At 47.6% G+C, this 22,597-nt stretch overlaps 4 protein-coding genes and 2 long non-coding RNA genes across 6 annotated transcripts; all 6 read left to right on the top strand.

The window, feature by feature from the left end:
- Positions 1–87: 87 nt before the first annotated feature.
- LOC112345855 lies at positions 88–479 on the top strand. Its single transcript, XR_002992201.1, has 2 exons — positions 88–206; positions 279–479. It is a non-coding gene; the product is annotated as an uncharacterized LOC112345855 (long non-coding RNA).
- A 2,038-nt stretch (positions 480–2,517) lies between these two features.
- LOC9650541 lies at positions 2,518–3,385 on the top strand. Its single transcript, XR_002992197.1, has 4 exons — positions 2,518–2,559; positions 2,780–2,977; positions 3,029–3,217; positions 3,273–3,385. It is a non-coding gene; the product is annotated as an uncharacterized LOC9650541 (long non-coding RNA).
- A 9,199-nt stretch (positions 3,386–12,584) lies between these two features.
- LOC112345743 (pentatricopeptide repeat-containing protein At4g02750-like) lies at positions 12,585–14,481 on the top strand. Its single transcript, XM_024673041.1, has 2 exons — positions 12,585–14,378; positions 14,434–14,481. The coding sequence occupies exons 1-2, from the start codon at positions 12,585–12,587 to the stop codon at positions 14,479–14,481; spliced, it is 1,842 nt and encodes a 613-aa protein (XP_024528809.1).
- Positions 14,314–17,963, top strand: LOC9650540 (guanylate-binding protein 1). The gene is made up of 10 exons (XM_002968553.2): positions 14,314–14,906; positions 14,971–15,233; positions 15,292–15,387; positions 15,447–16,121; positions 16,176–16,293; positions 16,344–16,499; positions 16,546–16,939; positions 16,993–17,118; positions 17,173–17,379; positions 17,437–17,963. The coding sequence occupies exons 1-10, from the start codon at positions 14,575–14,577 to the stop codon at positions 17,881–17,883; spliced, it is 2,814 nt and encodes a 937-aa protein (XP_002968599.2). The 5' UTR covers positions 14,314–14,574; the 3' UTR covers positions 17,884–17,963.
- An 80-nt stretch (positions 17,964–18,043) lies between these two features.
- On the top strand, positions 18,044–20,066 carry LOC9650539 (alcohol dehydrogenase 1). The gene is made up of 10 exons (XM_002968552.2): positions 18,044–18,214; positions 18,324–18,460; positions 18,575–18,621; positions 18,684–19,012; positions 19,084–19,166; positions 19,230–19,305; positions 19,370–19,431; positions 19,481–19,576; positions 19,649–19,810; positions 19,867–20,066. Exons 1-10 carry the CDS (start codon positions 18,061–18,063, stop codon positions 19,987–19,989), a joined length of 1,269 nt encoding a protein of 422 aa, XP_002968598.2. The 5' UTR covers positions 18,044–18,060; the 3' UTR covers positions 19,990–20,066.
- On the top strand, positions 20,001–22,552 carry LOC9631494 (pentatricopeptide repeat-containing protein At4g21065). The gene has a single exon (XM_024673524.1). The coding sequence runs from the start codon at positions 20,027–20,029 to the stop codon at positions 22,523–22,525; it is 2,499 nt and encodes an 832-aa protein (XP_024529292.1). The 5' UTR covers positions 20,001–20,026; the 3' UTR covers positions 22,526–22,552.
- The last annotated feature ends 45 nt before the right edge of the window (positions 22,553–22,597 follow it).

Genomic DNA, 22,597 nt, shown 5'->3' with positions numbered 1-22,597 from the left:
CTGTAGGAGCTTTCCCACCAGCTTGCATTGTTCTACAAGCATGTTTTGAGCGACGATGGGAAGCCTTACCCTCCAACAACTCTGAGGGATATGTTTTTTTGCTTTAACCGAGTATTGAAGCTGGCAAGAGAAGCCTGAGTTGCAAGAACAGGAGTTTTGGAAGAAGAAGTTGACATCCTGAATGATCCAAGGTTTCTTACAGCAAGGTATCTTGCCTTTTTTGTTCTTTTTGTTGTGGTTTGTGTTCTAATATGTTTGGTTTGGTTTGTTTATTCTAGGAACACTGCTAGCCATGTAATTCGAAAAGCAGCACTAGAAACTACAAGGCCAACAAGTACAGGGTCAAAGCATGTGTACTTGTCGATGGCTGAGCTTAAGGCAATTCTCACGTTGCCAGAGTTTCTACCTAACAGTCCTAATGGACTGTTTTGGTTAGTTGTACTATTCTGCATGAATTTCTTTCTTGTACGTGGGAGGAAGGAATTGTATGACTTGCGATTCACTGATTTTACACTTTTGGAAGATGTTGTTGGTTGCTATATCCAGTTGAGTAGTTTCTTATTTGTTTTCTTTGTTCTTGTCGGTTCTAATCAGAATTTTTTTTGTCTCAAATTCAACCAACGTGTTTCCAAAAACTACGAAGTGGATCTGATGAATTGTAAGAACATGGATCAGCAGCCTGCTGTGGATCTCTATGAAATAGCTGCTCCCTTAGTCTACAAGTCATTCAAGCTTTTTTCTAATAAGCATCCAGCAGTTGGTGATGGGGGGGCTTGAACAAGCGACCGTTTTTCCTGGCTTGTAACGACTGTTTCAACAGGACTGATAATTGGTACTGTCGAGTGGCACGGATAGGAGAGCATAAGATCTCTGAAGTAGTAAAATTGGTTGCCGAAAAAACAGGTAGTTAACTAATTGCTTTCTTGTTTTCTCATAGTTTTTTTTCTCCAGGTTTGAGCCTTTCAGCGAAAGATATTCGGCATTTAGCAATTACAACTATGAGTGTTTGCAACACTCCAATGAAAGACTATATGAAGCTGATGGGACACAAGAGGGTGGAAAACATGGAACAATAAGGTTTTTGCTAACCATTTTGTCATTAATGCCTCTTTTTTTAACAGGTACGATCACTCTGGGAAAGCAAGGAGAATGGCGATGTCATCTATTCTGTATAACCGGTATGATCGTACTGGTCGTTTGAAAAACTACCAGGACAAATTTCGGAAAGCATCGGAGTATATTGTATGGTGCTATGAGGCTGGTAAACCTTTAAATGAAGATCCATTGGATCTTCAAGATTGCCATCTTGTTTCTTTTGGTAATTCAAAGCTTTTTTTTTTTGTGGAGGTTTAACACTCTTCAATTTAGGTGGAAATGACAATCAACAGACTCAAAATCGTGAGCAGCAACAACAAAATTTTGGTAAGAAACTTTATAATCTTTATAATGGACTTTTCTCTTTTCTCGATTTTATGTGGTTCTGGGCAGCAACAGCCTTCTCCAAGAGAAGAGATCCACGAACAGGAACTGAATCACCACCAAGTTCTGGATGTGATTGAAGAGCAGTAAGGTAAGAAAATTCTTTCTTTCCTTTTTTCTTTCAATTTAGTTTTCTCTTTGTTTCAAGTGGACACGACAAGCAACATGAGACTGTGCACGAGACTGTGCCAGAGCTTGTGCCGGAGCATGGCGAGCAGTAGGAATCCATTTCTGGAGACAAAGGTAAAGTTTATTTGATTTGAATTCTTTATTTCTAACTTTTGATGTTATTTGGTAGATCTTGACGACAATGAGCTACTTTTAGCTCTTGTGAAAGATGCAAGAGCTGCAAAAGCTTTAGCACTACCGACGATCACTAGCACATTTCACCACTGTTCTGTGAGTAATTATGTGATTGTAGTCAATGGTCATAGCCAAAGTGAGCTTGAATTATTCAAGCTTGCTTTGATTAAAAAATAAAAAAGCAATTGCATCTCGTCTGATTGGAGAACGTGGTTACTGGCAGCCAAGTTCTCTAGAACCTGGATGACAGCAGCCAGGTTCTCCAGAACCTGGCAGCTGGCAGGTGGGTTCTCTAGAATCTGGTAGCTGTCAGCCACGTTCTCCAGAATGTGGCTGACAATAGTAAAATTCTCGCAGAGAGCTTGACTTGATCCGACAGCTACCAACGGCTGGATGAAGTTAACGGGCGAGCCACAGCCCGTTAAGAAGGAGTTCCCGGGTAGGGCGAGCACGTTCCCGCCCAGAACGGGCGAGCCGGGCGTTAGCCCGACGAGTGCGTTCTGGAGGGAACGTGCAAGCCCGTGCCCGGGAACGGCCTTAACAGGCTGTGGCAAGACTGTTAACGGACACATGGAATAACGTTATTCGAGGATGAGAGCGGTCGAATGAACATAGAACACGTGGCTAAAAGTCATATATAACATGTTTTCTAGGTTTTAAGGGTTTTTGTGCCGACGTCGTGAGGCTGTCGGATTCTCTCAGAAGTGGCAGTGGCAGCGGCAAAGCAGTAGCGGCAAGGCGTCAGCAGCAGCGGCAGGGCAGCAGCAGCTTGCCAAGGTCAGATCTGAGGCATAGCAGCTAGATTGATCCAGATCTGCTCCTTGTCCGTGTGTTTCAGGAATTTTGCAATAGTTTCTTGTGGCGCTCAAGGCAGCAGGAGCTTGTGTGCGTCGAGAGCAGCTTGAGAGCTGATAATCCTGGTTTGCCCTCATTTCTTGGTTTTCTCTGGATTTCATAGTTTTTCCTTCTCAATCCTCTCGATTTTGTCTATCTGTAGATGGATCCTCCTTCATTTGATCTGGGATTGTCCCAGAATGCCGCTGATCTTGTTGAGAACGCAGCTCCTTTCTTGAATTCGGTTCTCTAGTTTTTATGTATTCTTGTTTACTCACTTGCAATCGTTTGAGTTTGATAGGTTTGTCCTGGGAGGAATCGCAGTGGGCGTGGTGGGCGTGGTCGGCGTGGTCGGAGAGAGGTAAGTGCTTTTTGCTTAGATACTCCATGTTGAAATTGTTTGTTGATGCAGGTTGGCCGCCAACCTTTTCGACCAATTGTTCCGAATGAGGAGGACGAGAATCCATTGAAACTGGTTATACCAGCAGGGACCCGAAAGAAGAATGAGTAGGCAACATTGAAGTTTTATGCATGGCACGAGGCACAGGGCCCAGAATTGTCCTTACAAGATCTGAGACTGATTGAGGAACTTCCTGCAAAGGTTGTTTCTTATTTTTTCTTTTGATTTTTGTGACTACATCTTTCTCTGACTGTAGGAGCTTTCCCACCAGCTTGCATTGTTCTACAAGCATGTTTTGAGAGACGATGGGAAGCCTTACCCTCCAACAACTCTAAGGGATATGTTTTTTTGCTTTAACCGAGTATTGAAGCTGGCAAGAGAAGCCTGAGTTGCAAGAACAGGAGTTTTGGAAGAAGAAGTTGACATCCTGAATGATCCAAGGTTTCTTACAGCAAGGTATCTTGCTTTTTTTGTTCTTTTTGTTGTGGTTTGTGTTCTAATATGTTTGGTTTGGTTTGTTTATTCTAGGAACGCTGCTAGCCATGTAATTTGAAAAGCAACACTAGAAACTACAAGGCCAACAAGTACAGGGTCAAAGCATGTGTACTTGTGGATGGCTGAGCTTAAGGCAGTTCTCACATTGCCAGAGTTTCTACCTAACAGTCCTAATGGACTGTTTCGGTTAGTCTTACTATTCTGCATGAATTTCTTTCTTGTACATGGGAGGAAGGAATTGTACGACAGGCGATTCACTGATTTTACACTTTTGGAAGATGTTGTTGGTTGCTATATTCAGTTGAGTAGTTTCTTTTTTTTTTTCTTTGTTCTTATTGGTTCTAATCAGAATTTTTTTTGTCTCAAATTCAACCAACGTGTTTCCAAAAACTACGAAGTGGATCTGATGAATTGTAAGAACATGGATCAGCAGCCTGCTGTGGATCTCTATGAAATAGCTGCTCCCTTAGTCTACAAGGCATTCAAGCTTTTTTCTAATAAGCATCCAGCAGTTGGTGATGGGGGGGCTTGAACAAGCGACCGTTTTTCCTGGCTTGTAACGACTGTTTCAACAGGACTGATAATTGGTACTGTCGAGTGGCACGGATAGGAGAGCATAAGATCTCTGAAGTAGTAAAATTGGTTGCCGAAAAAACAGGTAATTAACTAACTGCTTTCTTGTTTTCTCATAGTTTTTTTTCTCCAGGTTTGAGCCTTTCAGCGAAAGATATTCGGCATTCAGCAATTACAACTATGAGTGTTTGCAACACTCCAATGAAAGACTATATGAAGCTGATGGGACACAAGAGGGTGGAAAACATGGAACAGTAAGGTTTTTGCTAACCATTTTGTCATTAATGCCTCTTTTTTTAACAGGTACGATCACTCTGGGAAAGCAAGGAGAATGGCAATGTCATCTATTCTGTATAACCGGTATGATCATACTGGTCGTTTGAAAAACTACCAAGACAAATTTCGGAAAGCATCGGAGTATATTGTATGGTGCTATGAGGCTGGTAAACCTTTAAATGAAGATCCATTGGATCTTCCAGATTGCCATCTTGTTTCTTTTGGTAATTCAAAGCTTTTTTTTTTTGTGGAGGTTTAACACTCTTCAATTCAGGTGGAAATGACAATCAACAGACTCAAAATCGTGAGCAGCAACAACAAAATTTTGGTAAGAAACTTTATAATCTTTATAATGGACTTTTCTCTTTTCTCGATTTTAGGTGGTTCTGGGCAGCAACAGCCTTCTCCAAGAGAAGAGATCCACGAAAAGGAACTGAATCACCACCAAGTTCTGGACGTGATTGAAGAGCAGTAAGGTAAGAAAATTCTTTCTTTCCTTTTGTCTTTCAATTTAGTTTTTTCTTCGTTTCAGGTGGACACGACAAGCAACACGAGACTGTGCACGAGACTATGCCAGAGCCTATGCTGGAGCATGGCGAGCAGCAGGAATCCATTTCTAGAGACAAAGTTAAAGTTTATTTGATTTGAATTCTTTATTTCTAACTTTTGATGTTATTTGGTAGATCTTGATGACAATGAGCTACTTTTAGCTCTTGCGAAAGATCCAAGAGCTGTAAAAGCTTTAGCACTACCAACGATCACTAGCACATTTCACCACTGTTCTGTGAGTAATTATGTGATTGTAGTCAATGGTCATAGCCAAAGTGAGCTTGAATTATTCAAGCTTGCTTTGATTAAAAAATAAAAAAGCAATTGCATCTCGTCTGATTGGAGAACGTGGTTACTGGCAGCCAAGTTCTCTAGAACCTGGATGACAGCAGCCACGTTCTCCAGAACCTGGCGGCTGGCAGGTGGGTTCTCGAGAATTTGGTAGCTGTCAACCACGTTCTCCAGAATGTGGCTGACAACAGTAAAATTCTCGTAGAGAGCTTGACTTGATCCGACGGCTGCCAACGGCTGGATCAAGTTAACGGGCGAGCCACAGCCCGTTAAGAAGGAGTTCCTAAGTAGGGCGAGCACGTTCCCGCCTAGAACGGGCGAGCCGGGCGTTAGCCCGGCAAGCGCGTTCTGGAGGGAACGTGCAAGCCCGTGCCCGGGAACAGCCTTAACAAGCTGTGGCGAGACCGTTAACGGACACATGGAATAACGTTATTCGAGGATGAGAGCGGTCGAATGAACATAGAACACGTGGCTAAAAGTCACATATAACATGTTTTCTAGGGTTTTAGGGTTTTTTGTGCCGACGCCGTGAGGCTGTCGGATTCTCTCAGAAGCGGCAATGGCAGCGACAAAGCAGTAGCGGCAAGGCGTCAGCAGCAGCGGCAGGGCAGCAGCAGCTTGCCAAGGTCAGATCTGAGGCATAGCAACTAGATTGATCCAGATCTGCTCCTTGTCCGTGTGTTTCAGGAATTTTGCAGCAGTTTCTTGTGGCGCTCAAGGCAGCAGGAGCTTGTATGCGTCGAGAGCAGCTTGAGAGCTGATAATCCTGGTTTGCCCTCATTTCCTGGTTTTCTCTGGATTTCATAGTTTTTCCTTCTCAATCCTCTCGATTTTGTCTATCTGTAGATGGATCCTCCTTCATTTGATCTGGGATTGTCCCAGAATGCCGCTGATCTTGTTGAGAACGCAGCTCCTTTCTTGAATTCGGTTCTCTAGTTTTTATGTATTCTTGTTTACTCACTTGCAATCGTTTGAGTTTGATAGGTTTGTCCTGGGAGGAATCGCAGTGGGCGTGGTGGGCGTGGTGGGCGTGGTCGGAGAGAGGTAAGTGCTTTTTGCTTAGATACTCCAGGTTGAAATTGTTTGTTGATGCAGGTTGGCCGCCAACCTTTTCGACCAATTGTTCCGAATGAGGAGGACGAGAATCCATGAAACTAGTTATACCAGCAGGGACCCGAAAGAAGAATGAGTAGGCAACATAGAAGTTTTATGCATGGCACGAGGCACAGGGCCCAGAATTTTCCTTACAGGATCTGAGACTGATTGAGGAACTTCCTGCAAAGGTTGTTTCTTATTTTTTCTTTTGATTTTTGTGACTACATCTTTCTCTGACTGTAGGAGCTTTCCCACCAGCTTGCATTGTTCTACAAGCATGTTTTGAGAGACGATGGGAAGCCTTACCCTCCAACAACTCTAAGGGATATGTTTTTTTGCTTTAACCGAGTATTGAAGCTGGCAAGAGAAGCCTGAGTTGCAAGAACAGGAGTTTTGGAAGAAGAAGTTGACATCCTGAATGATCCAAGGTTTCTTACAGCAAGGTATCTTGCTTTTTTTGTTCTTTTTGTTGTGGTTTGTGTTCTAATATGTTTGGTTTGGTTTGTTTATTCTAGGAACGCTGCTAGCCATGTAATTTGAAAAGCAACACTAGAAACTACAAGGCCAACAAGTACAGGGTCAAAGCATGTGTACTTGTGGATGGCTGAGCTTAAGGCAGTTCTCACATTGCCAGAGTTTCTACCTAACAGTCCTAATGGACTGTTTCGGTTAGTCTTACTATTCTGCATGAATTTCTTTCTTGTACATGGGAGGAAGGAATTGTACGACTTGCGATTCACTGATTTTACACTTTTGGAAGATGTTGTTGGTTGCTATATTCAATTGAGTAGTTTCTTATTTGTTTTCTTTGTTCTTATTGGTTCTAATCAGAATTTTTTTTATCTCAAATTCAACCAACGTGTTTCCAAAAACTACGAAGTGGATCTGATGAATTGTAAGAACATGGATCAGCAGCCTGCTGTGGATCTCTATGAAATAGCTGCTCCCTCAGTCTACAAGGCATTCAAGCTTTTTTTTGATAAGCATCCAACAGTTGGTGATGGGGAGGACTTGAACAAGCGGCCGTTTTTCCTGGCTTGTAACGACTGTTTCAACAGGACTGATAATTGGTACTGTCGAGTGGCACGGATAGGAGAGCATAAGATCTCTGAAGTAGTAAAATTGGTTGCCAAAAAAACAGGTAATTAACTAACTGCTTTCTTGTTTTCTCATAGTTTTTTTTCTCCAGGTTTGAGCCTTTCAGCGAAAGATATTCGGCATTCAGCAATTACAACTATGAGTGTTTGCAACACTCCAATGAAAGACTATATGAAGCTGATGGGACACAAGAGGGTGGAAAACATGGAACAGTAAGGTTTTTGCTAACCATTTTGTCATTAATGCCTCTTTTTTTAACAGGTACGATCACTCTGGGAAAGCAAGGAGAATGGCAATGTCATCTATTCTGTATAACTGGTATGATCATACTGGTCGTTTGAAAAACTACCAAGACAAATTTCAGAAAGCATCGGAGTATATTGTACGGTGCTATGAGGCTGGTAAACCTTTAAATGAAGATCTATTGGATCTTCAAGATTGCCATCTTGTTTCTTTTGGTAATTCAAAGCTTTTTTTTTTGTGGAGGTTTAACACTCTTCAATTTAGGTGGAAATGACAATCAACAGACTCAAAATCGTGAGCAGCAACAACAAAATTTTGGTAAGAAACTTTATAATCTTTATAATGGACTTTTCTCTTTTCTCGATTTTAGGTGGTTTTGGGCAGCAACAACCTTCTCCAAGAGAAGAGATCCACGAACAGGAACTGAATCACCACCAAGTTCTGGACGTGATTGAAGAGCAGTAAGGTAAGAAAATTCTTTCTTTCCTTTTTTCTTTCAATTTAGTTTTCTCTTTGTTTCAAGTGGACACGACAAGCAACACGAGATTGTGCACAAGACTGTGCCAGAGCTTGTGCCGGAGCATGGCGAGCAGCAGGAATCCATTTCTGGAGACAAAGGTAAAGTTTATTTGATTTGAATTCTTTATTTCTAACTTTTGATGTTATTTGGTAGATCTTGATGACAATGAGCTACTTTTAGCTCTTGCGAAAGATCCAAGAGCTGTAAAAGCTTTAGCACTACCGACGATCACTAGCACATTTCACCACTGTTCTGTGAGTAATTATGTGATTGTAGTCAATGGTCATAGCCAAAGTGAGCTTGAATTATTCAAGCTTGCTTTGATTAAAAAATAAAAAAGCAATTGCATCTCGTCTGATTGGAGAACGTGGTTACTGGCAGCCAAGTTCTCTAGAACCTGGATGACAGCAGCCACGTTCTCCAGAACCTGGCGGCTGGCAGGTGGGTTCTCTAAAACCTGGTAGCTGTCAGCCACGTTCTCCAGAATGTGGCTGACAACAGTAAAATTTTCACAGAGAACCTGACTTGATCCGACGGCTGCCAACGGCTGGATCAAGTTAATGGGTGAGCCACAGCCCGTTAAGATACCATAACATACAAGGGAATGCAGCGAGCATAAGGAAGAATTGATTGACAGCTGCAGATATTTTTGCTAGAGAATGCAGGGATGGATGCGTGGAGGGAAATGACAAGATCGATCGGCGCGAAGTTACTTTACAAGATCTTCCACCAGGCTGCTGCTGCTGCCGCTGCTGCTTTCTTGCTCGTCTTCTTTTCTGAGATTTCACTGCAAACCAGGCAGGGTTTGTTTGCTGGAGCTCTTGAGTTTTTGTCAATATGGTGATCTTTCACTTCATAGAACATATACACGAGGACTAGACAATCTTAGGAGAAGGGAAGAGAAAATACGTTTGTTTATTGATCATCTGGATCTACGCTAAAAAGCTTACGAACCTCGGCGCGGCAACTGTTCCTGGCGTACCTCTGCCCCCAGAACTGCCATGGGACATCCAGGATCTCATCCTTCGCAAGGTAGTCAGCAGAAACGTTTACCCGATAGTACACTACTGCGACCAAAATTGCGATGTCTCTTTCATCATGCATTCAAATTCTTACGCCCGCGGAGCCCAGGGAAAGTGGGAGACCCGGATAGACCAGACAACAGTGGAAGCCCTCTCACTTTGGAGCATTGTGTGGAAGGCGGGGATGATCGAGAAGGTCGATGAAGTTCGCTTTGATCTCTATCCAAGGAAGAGACGACCTCAAGATCTTCCCTACGTCTGGGAGGATGTCGTGCATGTCATGTTTCCAAACATGACAGTTAAACTTCGAGGTTCTTTTCCCTTAACTACCAATTTTGTCCATATAAATATTTACATGGCCTCCACATTAGCTCGTGGATCCAATCTGGATGTTTCTACACTCCCACTCAGGGAGGCTCCATGATCTGCATCTGATCTGTGTAGCTCAAATTTGTTTCGAGCTAGTGTCTTGGTCAAAATATCAGCAACCATTTCCTTGGTAAAAATGTACTCCAAGAAAATCTTCTTTCGCTCAACGTGCTCTCTAATAAAGTGTACCTTTATGTCAAGTGTTTTGTTCTTGAATGGTACTTCGGGTTTTTTGACAATTCGATGGCACTTCAATTGTTGCAAAAGATCTTGTGGAACTTGAATCTCAATCTGCTGCAACCACAAGTGTTGCAAAGGTAGCTCCAGTGTGCTCAGCTTCTGTACTTGATAGAGCTATGGTAACTTGCCTCTTGCTGGTCCAGTTGACATCCAAAAAAAAAAGTAGCTTGATGTTGATTTTCTAGATATGTTATCACCTGCCTAATATGAGAGTAAGATACATCCTGTGGCTGCTCCCACTGTTTCTGAGAGCAGTTTGTTACTTGTTGCTATATCTCAACCTATACTTCGATGTAGTTCTCTAGATATCTCATAACCCATTTAATAACACTCTATGCCAACTGCAAAGGCCAAGTTTAGTCTTGTGCATACTGCCAAATAAAGCAAACATCTAACAACTTGCTTATATGGAACGTTTTCCATAGCCTACTTCTCCTCCTCAGATAAAGGACTTTGTGTTGTCATAAGGAGTAGGCCTGTTGGAAGTGGCATTGCCATTGGCTTGGCATTTTACTTGTTGGAAATGGCATTGCAATTGGCTTGCTGAGAACTTCCTCCTAGTATGCCTGAGAGAGTTCAATGACACCTGCCTAGAACACCTCGAGATCTCAAATTTTGATAAAAAAAAAACATTGCTCAAAATAACATACCAGATTTAGCTCAGAGGCTGTTATCAAATTGTCATCCACAGCAAGGAGAGTGAAGTTGTGTCTTGAAAAGAATTTGTAGAAGTTGCCATCTGCTTAAATTTTGATAATGCCAAGATGTTAGAGAAACCTGTCAACATGGTTATACCACAATCTGCGCTATTGCCGCAAATCATAGAGTGCTTTTTTAAGCCTGCAAACAAACGTCTCACTTCCTTTCTAGATGAAGCTTTCAGGCTGTGAAACAAAAACCTCCTTCTGCAACTCGCCATAGCTGGTGAACTTCAAGATTCCAGCAATTTGCAATCTGGAAAAGAAGTAGAATGGACACTATCTTTACCATTGGGGAAGATGGTACCACAATCTTCTTAATTTCTCAGGTGGCAGAAAACCTGCCACCTGAGAAAATCCTTTGGCTACAAAACGAGCTTTGTAACACATCACCTCATCAGTAGTGTTGAGCTTGAGTTTGAACAACCATTTGGTACTGACGACCTTGTGGCCTGCTGATAGTGGAACTAAATCCCTTACCTGGTTCTTAAGGAGCGAGTTGGCTGCTCGCCATTGCTTTGCCTCTGGAGAAGTAAGAGCTTCCTGGACAGACTTTGGCTCAACCAAAGCATGTCCTACTGCAGCAAAATATTTGTGTCCATGCTGCGAGACTCTTAAGGCACGCTGTGACAAGTAACTGACTCTGCCGCTGCAGTCTGAAAGGGACAAGAAGACGATGGCATAGCTGTTGGCGACTGAGGAGCTGCTGGCACTGCGGCTGCTGCACCAGCATCACCAGACTCAGAAAAAAGTGTATCGAACATGAAACCATCGTCAAAGGGCGTGAGGACTTCATCTTCGTGATCAGATGAGACTGGCTGCTCCTCCTGGGCGGGATCTCGGTTTCTTGCTGAGACTACTTCTCTTCGCCTGCTGAGCGCCTTGCTGCTGGCGCTGTCTAGTGCCCGATTCCTCTTCAAGTAAAATTGGAGCTTGAACTCTTAAATTTAAAAACTGGTCTCGTTCATTTTTCTCCGGGACAATTGTCTTCGAACTGTCCAGGGGACAGAGCTCAAATCAGCAGCCAGTGACTAAGAAGAATGGCATGCGAGGAATGACAACGTGTTTTCCTCTGATGGGCATTGGACTTGGAAAGCTTCATCACCACCATCTTGACCTCACAAAGACAGCTGCTGAACATTGGACGACCTTGAAGACCACGTTTGGCAATCAAGTAAGTGGAGTTGAAGTCTAAGTTCTTCGGGTTTAGAATGGGATCTGACGAGTCTCCAGCGACATTTCTAGGCCTCTATTCTGTCCCAGCTCACCAGTTTAGGAGAGCTCGTAATTTCGTAAAGGAAGCAGGTCCATGACTTGTTAAAAGGTTCCAATGCCCATCAAGGACAACGATTCTTCTTAGTCACTGGCTGCTGATTTGAGCTCTGTACCCTGGACAATTCTAAGAAAATCGTATAGGAGAAAAATGAACATAATCTCTTTCGTCCAGTTTTCAAAATCAGTGCCACTAAACATCGGGATCGGAAAGGCTTTGCTTGTCGTCATTCCTGCAAGGGTTTCAACCACTGGCAACCTTGCTGGACAAAAAGCATTCGATTGCTCGATGTCGTTTTTCTTGTGTCTTCTTCTGCAATCGATCGTTCACACGCTGGAGAATGGCTCGTGAGTGATCAAGATCTGCTTGCTCTCACCAAGACTTTTCTGTTGCTTCTCCCAAGCGTCATTTCCCTCGGCTCGGATACCATGTTAGACTTGGAGGCGGTTACGCATTCTTTTCCCATAACTACCACTTTGTATTTTCTGCATATAAATATTTACATGGCCTCCACGTTAGCTTGTGGATCTGATCTGGATATTTCTACACAATCTTCTAGTACATGGATCACCGGGATCCTGACTTTAATGAATTGTGGCTTAGGCCAGCTACGGCATCCAGTGATCCAATGCCATTCTAGTTATGTCAAGGAGACGTTTGAGCGAGGAGAGTGATTTCAGCGATCTTGGCCTGTCAAGAGTGTCTTTAGTTGAGGGAAATGAAAGATCACCATATTAAAAACTTTGGCCTTGAAAAGCAAATGAGCGCCAAAGGGATTGCAAAAAAGGTGGCAAATATTCGTTATAAAACCTAGTCTTGACGGCTCATGTTTAAGAGAGACTACGCGGGAGAATACTTTTCTATGCAGCACGAACACGAGCTAGTCGCATCTCGCCTAAAATCGTGCGATAATCTCGACCTCGCATCGCAGCTCCACTCTAGGGTTTTGAATTTCCAGGGAGTGGATCACAGCGGTTTTAGATTCCTCTCAAATCTCTTGATCCAGCTTTATGGGAGACTGGGAAGCCCCAACAGGGCACTTAATGTCTTTCATGGGATCATCTCCCCAAATATCTTCTCTTGGAGCCTTCTTATCTTGGCATTCATCCACAACGCATGGATCAAAGATGCCAAGAACGCGTTTGATAGAATGCCCGTCCGCGACGTTGTGGTGTGGAATATGCTTATTACGGCATTTGCCCAAAGAGGGCATCCAGAGTATGCCCAGAACGCGTTTGAGCGGATGGCCGGGCATAGCGTGGTTTCGTGGACGACGATCTTAGCAGGGTTTGTGCAATACGGGAGATTCGATGGAGCGAAGCGCGTCTTTGATATCATGCCGCAGCGCAACGAGGTTGCCTGGAATCTGGCCGTGACGGCGTGCGCCCAGGCCGGGCATCTGCGCGAGGTGGAGGAAATCCACGCCAGGATGAGCTGCTGGAGCGTCGTCTCCTGGAACGAGATGATCAGCGCCTACGCCGGCCACGGCCAGGGCGATCGATCCAAGCGGCTGTTCGATGCGATGCCGGAGCGCAGCAGCGTGTCCTGGAACGCGATCCTGGACGATGGCGCCGCCGCGGGCTCGATCGAGGAGGTGAGGGCCAGATTCGAGAGAATGCCGGCAAGGGACGTGATCTCCTGGACGGCGCTGGCGGTGAATCACGCTCGCCGCTCGCTGATCGGCGACGCCAGGGAGATCTTCGATCGGATGCCGCAGAGGAACAGCGTCGCGTGGAATGCGGTCGCCACGGGCTACGCGGATGCTGGCCAAGAACAAGAAGCGCTGGAAATATTTCGCCGGATGCCCGTGTGGGATGCCGTATCCTGGACCACGACGATCGAGGCGCTGGCGCGCGCTGGCCGGATCGAGAGCGCGGCCGCGATGTTCTTCCGCGAGGACACCCGATCGATGCTTTGCGTCTTCTCCTGGACCGCGATGCTGCAAGGGTTTGCCGTCATGGCGCGCCCGAGCGACGCGGCGGCGGTGTTTGATCGAATGCCCGCGCGGGATCTAGTGTCCTGGAACGCGATGGTGGGAGCGGCAGCGCAGATCCCCAGCCTGATCGAGACGATGGAGGAGGAGCCAAGGATCTCCACGGCGATGGAGTATTTCCAGCAAATGCCCGAGAGAAATTTCGTGTCGTGGCTGGTTCTTCTCGCCGGCCACTGCCAGGGCCACGATCATCGCCAAGCGCGCGAGATCTTCGATCGAATGCCCCAGCGCGACGCCGTCTCCTCCACCGCCATGCTCACGGCCTACGGCCAGGCAGGGCACCTGGACGCCGCGCAAGAGATCTTCTACCGCTGCCCCGATCGCGACTTCTTCGTGTGGAACGCGATCATCGCCGCCAGCGCCCGCGCCGGCGATGCCGCTGGATCACTCCACCTCTTCCACCGGATGAAGCTCCAGGGCGAGAGGATCGACGAGATTTGCTTCCTGAGCGTCCTGGCGGCGTGCAGCCACAGCGGATTGGTGAGCGAAGGCCGCGAGTTCTTCGCGTCGATGATCCAGGACTTCGCGATCGAGGCCAAGGGCGAGCATTTCTACTGCCTGGTGGATCTGCTGGGGCGGGCAGGGCGGCTGGGCGATGCCGATGATCTGATCGACAGCATGCCCTTCGTGCCGGACGAGACCGCCTGGAAATCGCTCCTCAGCGCTTACAATCTAATCCCAGATGGATCGCACAGGGCCAGCAAACGTGCCGGGGATGTGGATCCACTGAGCGCCGCCTCTCACGCGTTGCTAGCAAATCTCAACTCATACCAGGTGTCAAGAACCCTAAAAACAGAGCTTTAGTTTTTTAGGGTTCTTGGCGATGAGGGTCTCTCGGCGCGGCGTCCTCGCCTTGGCCGTGCTCGGGGTTTTTGTGTCGTCCCTGTGCGCGCAGTTGGAGATTACCGTGATAGAAGATGACGATCGTGCTGATGGTGACGACGCCGCGCTCGTGATTTCGCAGCAGCAGAGGGAGATGCTTCAAGTAGCGCTTGCGGATTTGCCGCTCGGCGAGGACGAGGAAGAGGAGGCTTTCCAGCTCTTGAAGCCAGCGGCGGGGCACGACAGGCTCGAGGTAAACGAAGTAGTTCTTGAAAAGCTGGCCGCCATCAAAGAGCCAGTTTCGCTGGTTTCCATCGTCGGGCCTTACCACAGGTATGTTCTTTTCTTCTTTGCTTTTCTTGCATGTAGCCTGATCCTTTCTTTTTCTCGTGGACAGTGGAAAATCTTTCCTTCTCAATGTTTTGATGAACTCCACGCGTGGATTCACTGTCGGTGCCAAGCCAGACCCTGAGACGAGGGGTGTCTGGATACGAATCTTGCCGAAGGAGAAGCTCCGCGGCGTGGATGGTTCTCGCGTCGTTCTCCTGGACACCGAAGGTTTCTACGGCGATGGCGCCTCCAGGCTCTACGATGCTAGGATTTTCGCTGTTTCGACACTGATAAGTTCTCATCTTGTTTACAACACTCTGCGAACAATTGGTAAGGATCCACCTGTTTTTCCCGAGATCCTAGACAAGTTCTCTTGCTATACTTTCAGGTGACGCTCAGTCAGTGAGTTCTCTTGCCGACTTGTCCAAGCAGGCACAGGTGTTTAACTTACAGAATTGGCTTCACACCGCTCACGCAACAGCTGGTAAGGATCATACTTTTGGTGTTCTCTTCTGACGAGCATTCTTTCTTTTCTTTCTTCAGAGACAACTAGTTCGATAGATGTTGACCCATTTTTGCTTTTGGAGACACTTAAGTTCCCCCCGCTGACATGGGTAGTTCAAGGATTCGACATGGACCTGAATCCCGCGACCTCGCCGGTCAAGTATCTCCAGAAGTTCATCGCAGCGCATGCTCAGACAGGAGACATGACTCTAGACACACTCTTCAGTCAGGGAATTTCGTGCTACACATTGAGGACTCCGACCGATATGAATTCTCTCCGTGATCAAGTCGGTGGCGAAGGATTAGCTGCAGATACAGAGCTTTTCGACGCCTTGCATCCAAAATACGTTTCGGACCTTGACAGCCTACGCCAGGGTGTTTTCGGAGATCTCAAGGCTAAAGGGGATGGAAACTTTACTGGACGTAATGTCGCCCGGCTGATCCCACTCCTGGTGCATTATGTCAACGAGGATTTCCCTCTCAATGCGGATAGGAAACTGAGAGATGTCTTGGCTGACATAATTGCGGAGGGCTCTTTCTCTGGCGGTGTTCAGTACTTCCAGCTATCGATGGAAGCATTCTCGAAAGCGTCAAAGCAGAAGATGAAGGGAAAGCTTCCTGCATCAGAAATGCCGGATTCAGATGCTGCGCTGAAGTCTCTTGCCGCATCAGCTCTTACAACTGAAGAACTCGAACGAGTTTTGACCTTCACTGGTGAGCTTTATTCAATTTCCGGGGATTCTCTATTCTAAACTTCCTTTTCTGTAGAACGAAAATCCATTGACTATTGCAAGCGGCGCTGCGTCGGAGTGCCGGAGGAGCTTGCCAAACCAATTTGCGAAACTCAACTCGCAATTAAGATTGAGCGTATGAAGACCCAGTACAGGTACTTATACTTTGATTTGGTTGTTCTGGTATTTACTTACCGGTTAACAGGGAGGAGAATGACCGCAAGGTTAAAGAAGTACTAGTTCTCTTGGGAGAACGTCTGCGTGCGTCTGCTGTGAAGCAAATTGAAGGACTCGTACTGCCTATGCTAGAATCCGAGATTGGAGCTCAGTGCACTCGAGCAGAAAAAAATGTCACGCGAAGGTGCGAGTCTTTGTTTCATCGGCTTTCTTATCTTGCATTTGTACAGGTATGATTCTTTGGCTGGACCACATAAAGGCAGTCACCTGTACACTGAGGCAAAGAACCAAATGCAAGAAGACATTCAGCTTAAATGTGATCGCGTGAAACGCCTGAACGAGGAGAAGATCTCAGGAATCCTTAAAAATGCTGAAAAGACTTGTCGACAGGCCTACGAGTCATCTATTCGAGCTGGTGGATTTACCGGAGAGACGGGCCAGAAACCTTTCTCCGTGAAGAAGCTTCAGGATCTCAACCTCGCAGCTGTGGCTTCCGGAAAATCAGCGTATGCAAATGCCGTGAAAAGTGAGAGCACCTGGATTGGTCACTTATATCAGCCGTACCGGTATCACGAATACGAGTGTGTAGAGTACTGTTCCAAGCAACGTTACTCGGAACTTCAGGTATCGATTACCCACTACTTCGCTCTTTTATTTAACTCGTTTGACTTTTCTAGGCACAAAACGAGCTCAATGTCAAGGCTTTCTGTGATGTTCTCGAGACACAGTTAGAAAAGCGTTACAAGGATGAAGTAAACCGTTTCGCACCATTTCCTGACAACGACGAAACCATCACGGCAAAGGTTTGTGTCTCTACTCGAGCTTCATGTTTTATTTTACTGACGGTTTTTCTTCAGGCTGAAACACTTGGGAAACAATTGCTGCAAGAGTACACATCCGCCGTTAAAGACTTTGCGTCGGTTCCAACCGTGGACGAGAAGAGGAAGGAGCTGTCTTACAGAATTGGCGAGGCCCGTGACCACCTCCTCAAGAAGAACACGGCTCTCATGGCCGCCTTCTGCTACGATCCTCTAATGGACGCTTACAAAGAGCTCCGGATGCAGGTAAAAGCAAGCACTTCTTTCCAAATCAATTCTCTTGACTCACCATCACAATTGCAGGACTGTGAGAGTGGCAACATGTTCAAGTCGTGGTCCTTCTGGTCGGCTAAGTGCCTCTGGCCGGGCCCCCGTTACGTCTTTGGCTTCAAGCACGCTGCTCACTCCGTGGCACGAAAGCACCTAGACATGGCCGAGTCCTCCGGCGGCTCGGACTCAACCAAAGGCGTGGTTCTCAGCCCAGGAACTCGCAACAAAGTGATCCAGGCCTGGATAGAGCACGACTTGGCTCCGGCATCCAACGTCGTCACGTTTAACTTCGCGGTTCTCAGCGCATTCGTCGTGGGTACCATGGGATTCGTCTACTTCTTGCTGCGGTTTAGCTTCGGTGGTAGCGGTGGTGGCCACCGTGGTGACCGTGGCGGCGGCTACAAAGCCATGGATGGTGTCCAGTGGTCACACTACGAGACGAGGAAGAGTTCACCGAACGTTCACTATAGGCGGTACTGATTTGAGATTAGCACTGACTTTCCATTTGTGTACAGGCTTTTTGTATAGAGTAATTTAATCGATTTGGAGTTTAAGCTGTAGCGGGCTTGTAATTAATTATTTCAGGTTCTTTCTAGAAGTTTTTTTTTTTCTTTAGTTGACATGGTTTGGCGGCTGGACGCCTAGTTCCCAAGTTCCATGTCGTACGCACTGTTCTCCTGCCGTACGAGCGCGGTAACAGGGATATATAATGCTCGCATTCCCCGTGAGGTTCTTGATCTCCTTTGTGTAGAGAAAATGGCTGCCGAGGCTGCTATTGCTGCTACTGCCGGAGAGGTTATCACTTGCAATGGTAAGCGATCTATATGCTTCAAAGTTCTCCTGTTTTTCTTTGCTTGACGATCGATCTTCTCAAGGGGTTTTGCGTTTCCTTCTCACGATCCTGTCTTTCCTTTTTGCAGCTGCTGTTGCTTATGAGGCTGGAGCTCCGATGATCGTGGACAAGATTTGCGTCGCTCCTCCAAAACCAAGCGAAGTTCGTCTCAAGATCACCCACACTTCGCTGTGCCGGACGGATCTTACTTTCTGGAGAGCCATTGTAAGTATTTTCTCTTTTTCTTGCCAATGTGGAAATCCCCCGAGTTGCGGGATGGCGGCCATCGACATCGTTCTCGAGAAACTTTACTCAGTGTGTTCTCAACTTTATCTCCAGGGCCAGAAGAAGGTCTTTCCACGCATTTTTGGCCACGAGGCGGCAGGGTAAATAGTGCTCTAGCTTTGATTTTTATTTTTCTACTATAGATATCAACTTCATTTTGCAGGATTGTTGAAAGCGTTGGGAAGGAAGTGACGGGCGTGAAACCAGGAGATCATGTAGTCCCGCTGTTCACAGGGGAATGCCAAGAATGCCGGTATTGTCGGTCAGGGAAAACAAATCTGTGCCAGAAGTTTAAGGTCGACACGGACAGAGGAGTGCTGGCGAGCGACGGCACTTCTCGATTCTCTACCAAGGATGGCAAGCCAATCTACCACTTCCTGGGAACTTCTACGTTTAGTGAGTATACGGTGGTGGATCAAGCATGCGTCGCCAAGATCGACAAGGCTGCTCCTCTTGACAAAGTTTGTTTGCTCAGCTGTGGCATGACAACAGGTATAGCTTGGAAAACTTTGATCGTTTTTTTAAATTTTTTTTTTAAAAACTTTTTTTTTGTGATCTTCCAGGACTTGGAGCTTCTATAAACACTGCAAAGGTTGAGAAGGGATCGACAGTGGCAATCTTTGGTCTTGGCACTATCGGATTTGCTGTAAGTAATAATCACGATTTTTTCTTCTACCTTGGCATGGTGTTCTTATTTTCATTTCTATAGGCTGCTCAAGGTGCTAAGATTGCCGGTGCTTCCCGGATCATAGGAATCGACGTGCTTCCGGAAAAACTCGCGCTAGGCAAGGCTTGAGAACTGTCCCGCTTGAGCTTTTGTGTGACGGCAATGTGTGCATGACTTTTCAGGAAAGAAATTCGGGCTTACAGACACCGTGAACCCGAAGGAGCATGACAAGCCTATCCAAGAGGTATTTTCTTCGGGAGAATTTCCTTTTGTTTCAGACTGTTCCCTTGTAGGTGATCAAGGAAATGACTGATGGTGGAGTCGATTACGCGATTGAGTGTGTCGGAAACGTCAAGCTCATCGAAGCTGCTGTGGAATCTGTCCATGAGGTAATAAACTTCCAAGAAGGGAAGAGCTTTTAGCTTTCACTGCTCTCGATCTAAGAGGTTTCACTCGTGAAGGGCTGGGGGAAGGCAGTGGTGGCTGGCCTGGACGACAACACAAAATTTGTCTCAGTCCATCCAGGCAATTTTCTATATGGTCGTTTGCTCACTGGAACATTCTTTGGCGATTACAAAGGGCGGAGCCAAATGAACGATCTCGTGGAAATGTATATGAAAAAGGTGAGAAACCAAAAAAAAAAGAGTTAACACTTTAAAAAGTGATCAAAACTTTGCAGGAGCTCAATCTTGACGACTTCATCACCCACAACCTTCCTTTCCACAAAATCAATGAGGCATTTCAGCTGCTGATCGAAGGAAAATGCCTGCGATGCGTTCTTCACATGGAACACGATCACTAATGTGTAAATTATATGTATTCCCCTTACCTTAGGGCTTATGATTTTCAATGCCCGTCGCCAGCGGCGATTCGGGAGCTCCCCATTGTGTGACGGACAATGCCGCAATCTGGTGCTTCTTCCTCCTCCTGAGGCTGTAAGTAGCGACTCAGGAGCTCCGGCAGCAAGAAATTCGTCGACATTCCCGCCGTCGCGCGTCGCGGCATTCGCATCGCTGCTCCAGCAATGCGGCCGCTCCAGATCACTGCCCGACGGCCGGAGAATCCACGCCGAGATCGTCGACACCGGCCTGGGCAAGGATCTCTTCCTGGGCAACCATCTCATCCAAATGTATGGCAAATGCGGCGCCATGGAAGATGCCAGGGCCGTCTTCGAGAAGATAGAGTCTCCAAATGTTTTCTCCTGGAGCATCATCATCGGTGCCTGCGTCGACAACGGCCTCGCCAGGAGAGCTCTCGAGCTCTACCACTGGATGGATCATCAAGGCGTCAGGCTCGACATGGTGGTGCTCATCAATCTCGTCAGCGCTTGCTCGAGCCTGGGCTCCCTGGATCATGGAAGAGCTCTCGAAGCTCGAATCACTTCCATGGGATTCCACCTCCATCCCGTGGTCCGGAACTCGCTGCTCAACATGTACTGCAAGGCCGGGAGCCTCGACGACGCGAGGAAGTTCTTCCAGGACATGGCTGGCGACCAGAGCGTTGTCTCGTGGACGGCAATGATCTCCGGTTTTGCTCTCCACGGCCGTGAGGACCTCGCACTGGATTTCTTCCGGAAGATGGTGGCAGAGGGGGTGAGGCCGAACGAAGTGACTTTCGTGAGTATACTCGGTGCCTGTGCCGCCGCCCGAGATGTCAAGCATGGCACGGCCATCCACGAGCTCGTGGAGAGCTCCGAGTTTGGCAGGAGCTACTTGAGCGTCGGGACCGCGCTGATCGACATGTATGGGAAGTGCGGGAGGCCGGAGCTGGCGTCAAGAGTTTTTGAGAAGATGGAGCGCAGAGATCTGGTGGTCTGGAACGCAATGATCACGGTGTGCTCGCAGCAAGGACTGGACGAACAGGCTCTGAGACTGTTCCGGGTGATGGACTTGGAGGGGCATACTCCCGACGAGGTCACTCTCGTCGCAGCCCTCGAGGCCTGCTCCAACTTAAACTCGCTCGCTGCCGGGAAGAAACTCCATGAGCTCATTCTCGACGCCGGTCTCGACTCCTCGATCGTGAGGAACTCGCTGCTCCACATGTATGGGAAGTGCGGTGGCCTGGACGAAGCGAGGAGAGTGTTTGAGCACTGCGGTGACTGCCGGAACTTGATCACCTGGAGCACGATGATCGCGGCTTACAGCTTGAATGGAGACGGCAGGCAGGCACTCTCGCTGTACAAGAAGATGGATCTCGAGGGACTGAAGCCGGACGAGTACACTTTCACGAGCCTCCTGGACGCGTGCTCCATAGCCGGCGACGCTCTCGCCGAGGGACGAGCTCTCCACAGGCGCCTCGAGGCCAAGGGACTGGAGAAGAAGATGGTGCTCGCGACTGCTCTTGTCAACATGTATGGACGATACGGCCAGCTCGAGGACGCGCTGAGAGTCTTTGAGAAGATGAACCACTGGAACTTGGTGGCCTGGACGGCTCTCATAGCGGCCTTTGCTCAGCACGGCGACGTCCACGCGATCGATCTCTCGTGGAGAATGCATCTCGAGGGCGTCCAGGCCGATGACATCGTCTTCCTCAGCGTGCTCCACGCTTGCAGCCACGCCGGGGTCCTCGAGGCTGGACTGAGCTGCTTCCAGGGAATGGTGGCCGACTTTGGAGTGAGAGGTGGCGCTGCTCACTACAGCTGCATGGTGGATCTCCTGGCCCGCTGTGGACGAGTTGCCGAGGCCGAGGAGTTGCTCCACAGCATGCCTTTCGAGCCGGCTCACATGGAGATGAAGACGCTGTTAGCTGCGTGCCGGGTGAGCGGAGATACTCCCCGGGGAGCTCGGGTGGCGCGTCTCGCGTCGGGTCTGATACCGCTTGATGCCGCTCCCTACGTGCTCATGTCTCACGCTTACGCCGCCGCGGAGAAGTGGGACGAGGTGGCGGAAGTCCGAGAGAGAATGGCGAAGCTGGGCGTGAAGAAGCCGAGGGGCTGGAGCTGCGTGGAGGTGAAGAACAGGGTCCATCAGTTCTTTGCTGGGAACTTCTCGTGGCATTCGGAGGCTGCCGAGATCGAGGTGGAGCTACGGCGGTTGCAAGCGGTGGTGAAGGAGGCCGGCTACGTTCCGGATACTGGACAGATCGGACACTGTGTTCAGGAGGATGACAAGGAGGATCTGCTGGCTCTCCACAGCGAACGAGTGGCTATCGCGTTTGGACTGCTGCGAGTTCCGGCCGGGCTTCCCATTCACGTCGTGAAGAACCTCCGGGTGTGCTCCGACTGCCATGCAGTGGCCAAGATCATTTCTAGGAGTGTGGGAAGGAGGATCGTGGTGAGAGATGCGTACCGGTTCCACCGCTTTGAGAATGGCACTTGCTCCTGTGGAGACTACTGGTGATCAGCTTGTTGAAGACCTGGAGCTTGTGATCTAGAGCAAGCCCAGCCGCCATCGATCTCGTCCAGCTCTTCA

Source organism: Selaginella moellendorffii, unplaced genomic scaffold, assembly GCF_000143415.4.
Source record: "Selaginella moellendorffii unplaced genomic scaffold, v1.0 SELMOscaffold_10, whole genome shotgun sequence".
Lineage (NCBI taxonomy): Eukaryota > Viridiplantae > Streptophyta > Lycopodiopsida > Selaginellales > Selaginellaceae > Selaginella > Selaginella moellendorffii.
This window is presented reverse-complemented; position numbering and strand designations above follow the sequence as displayed.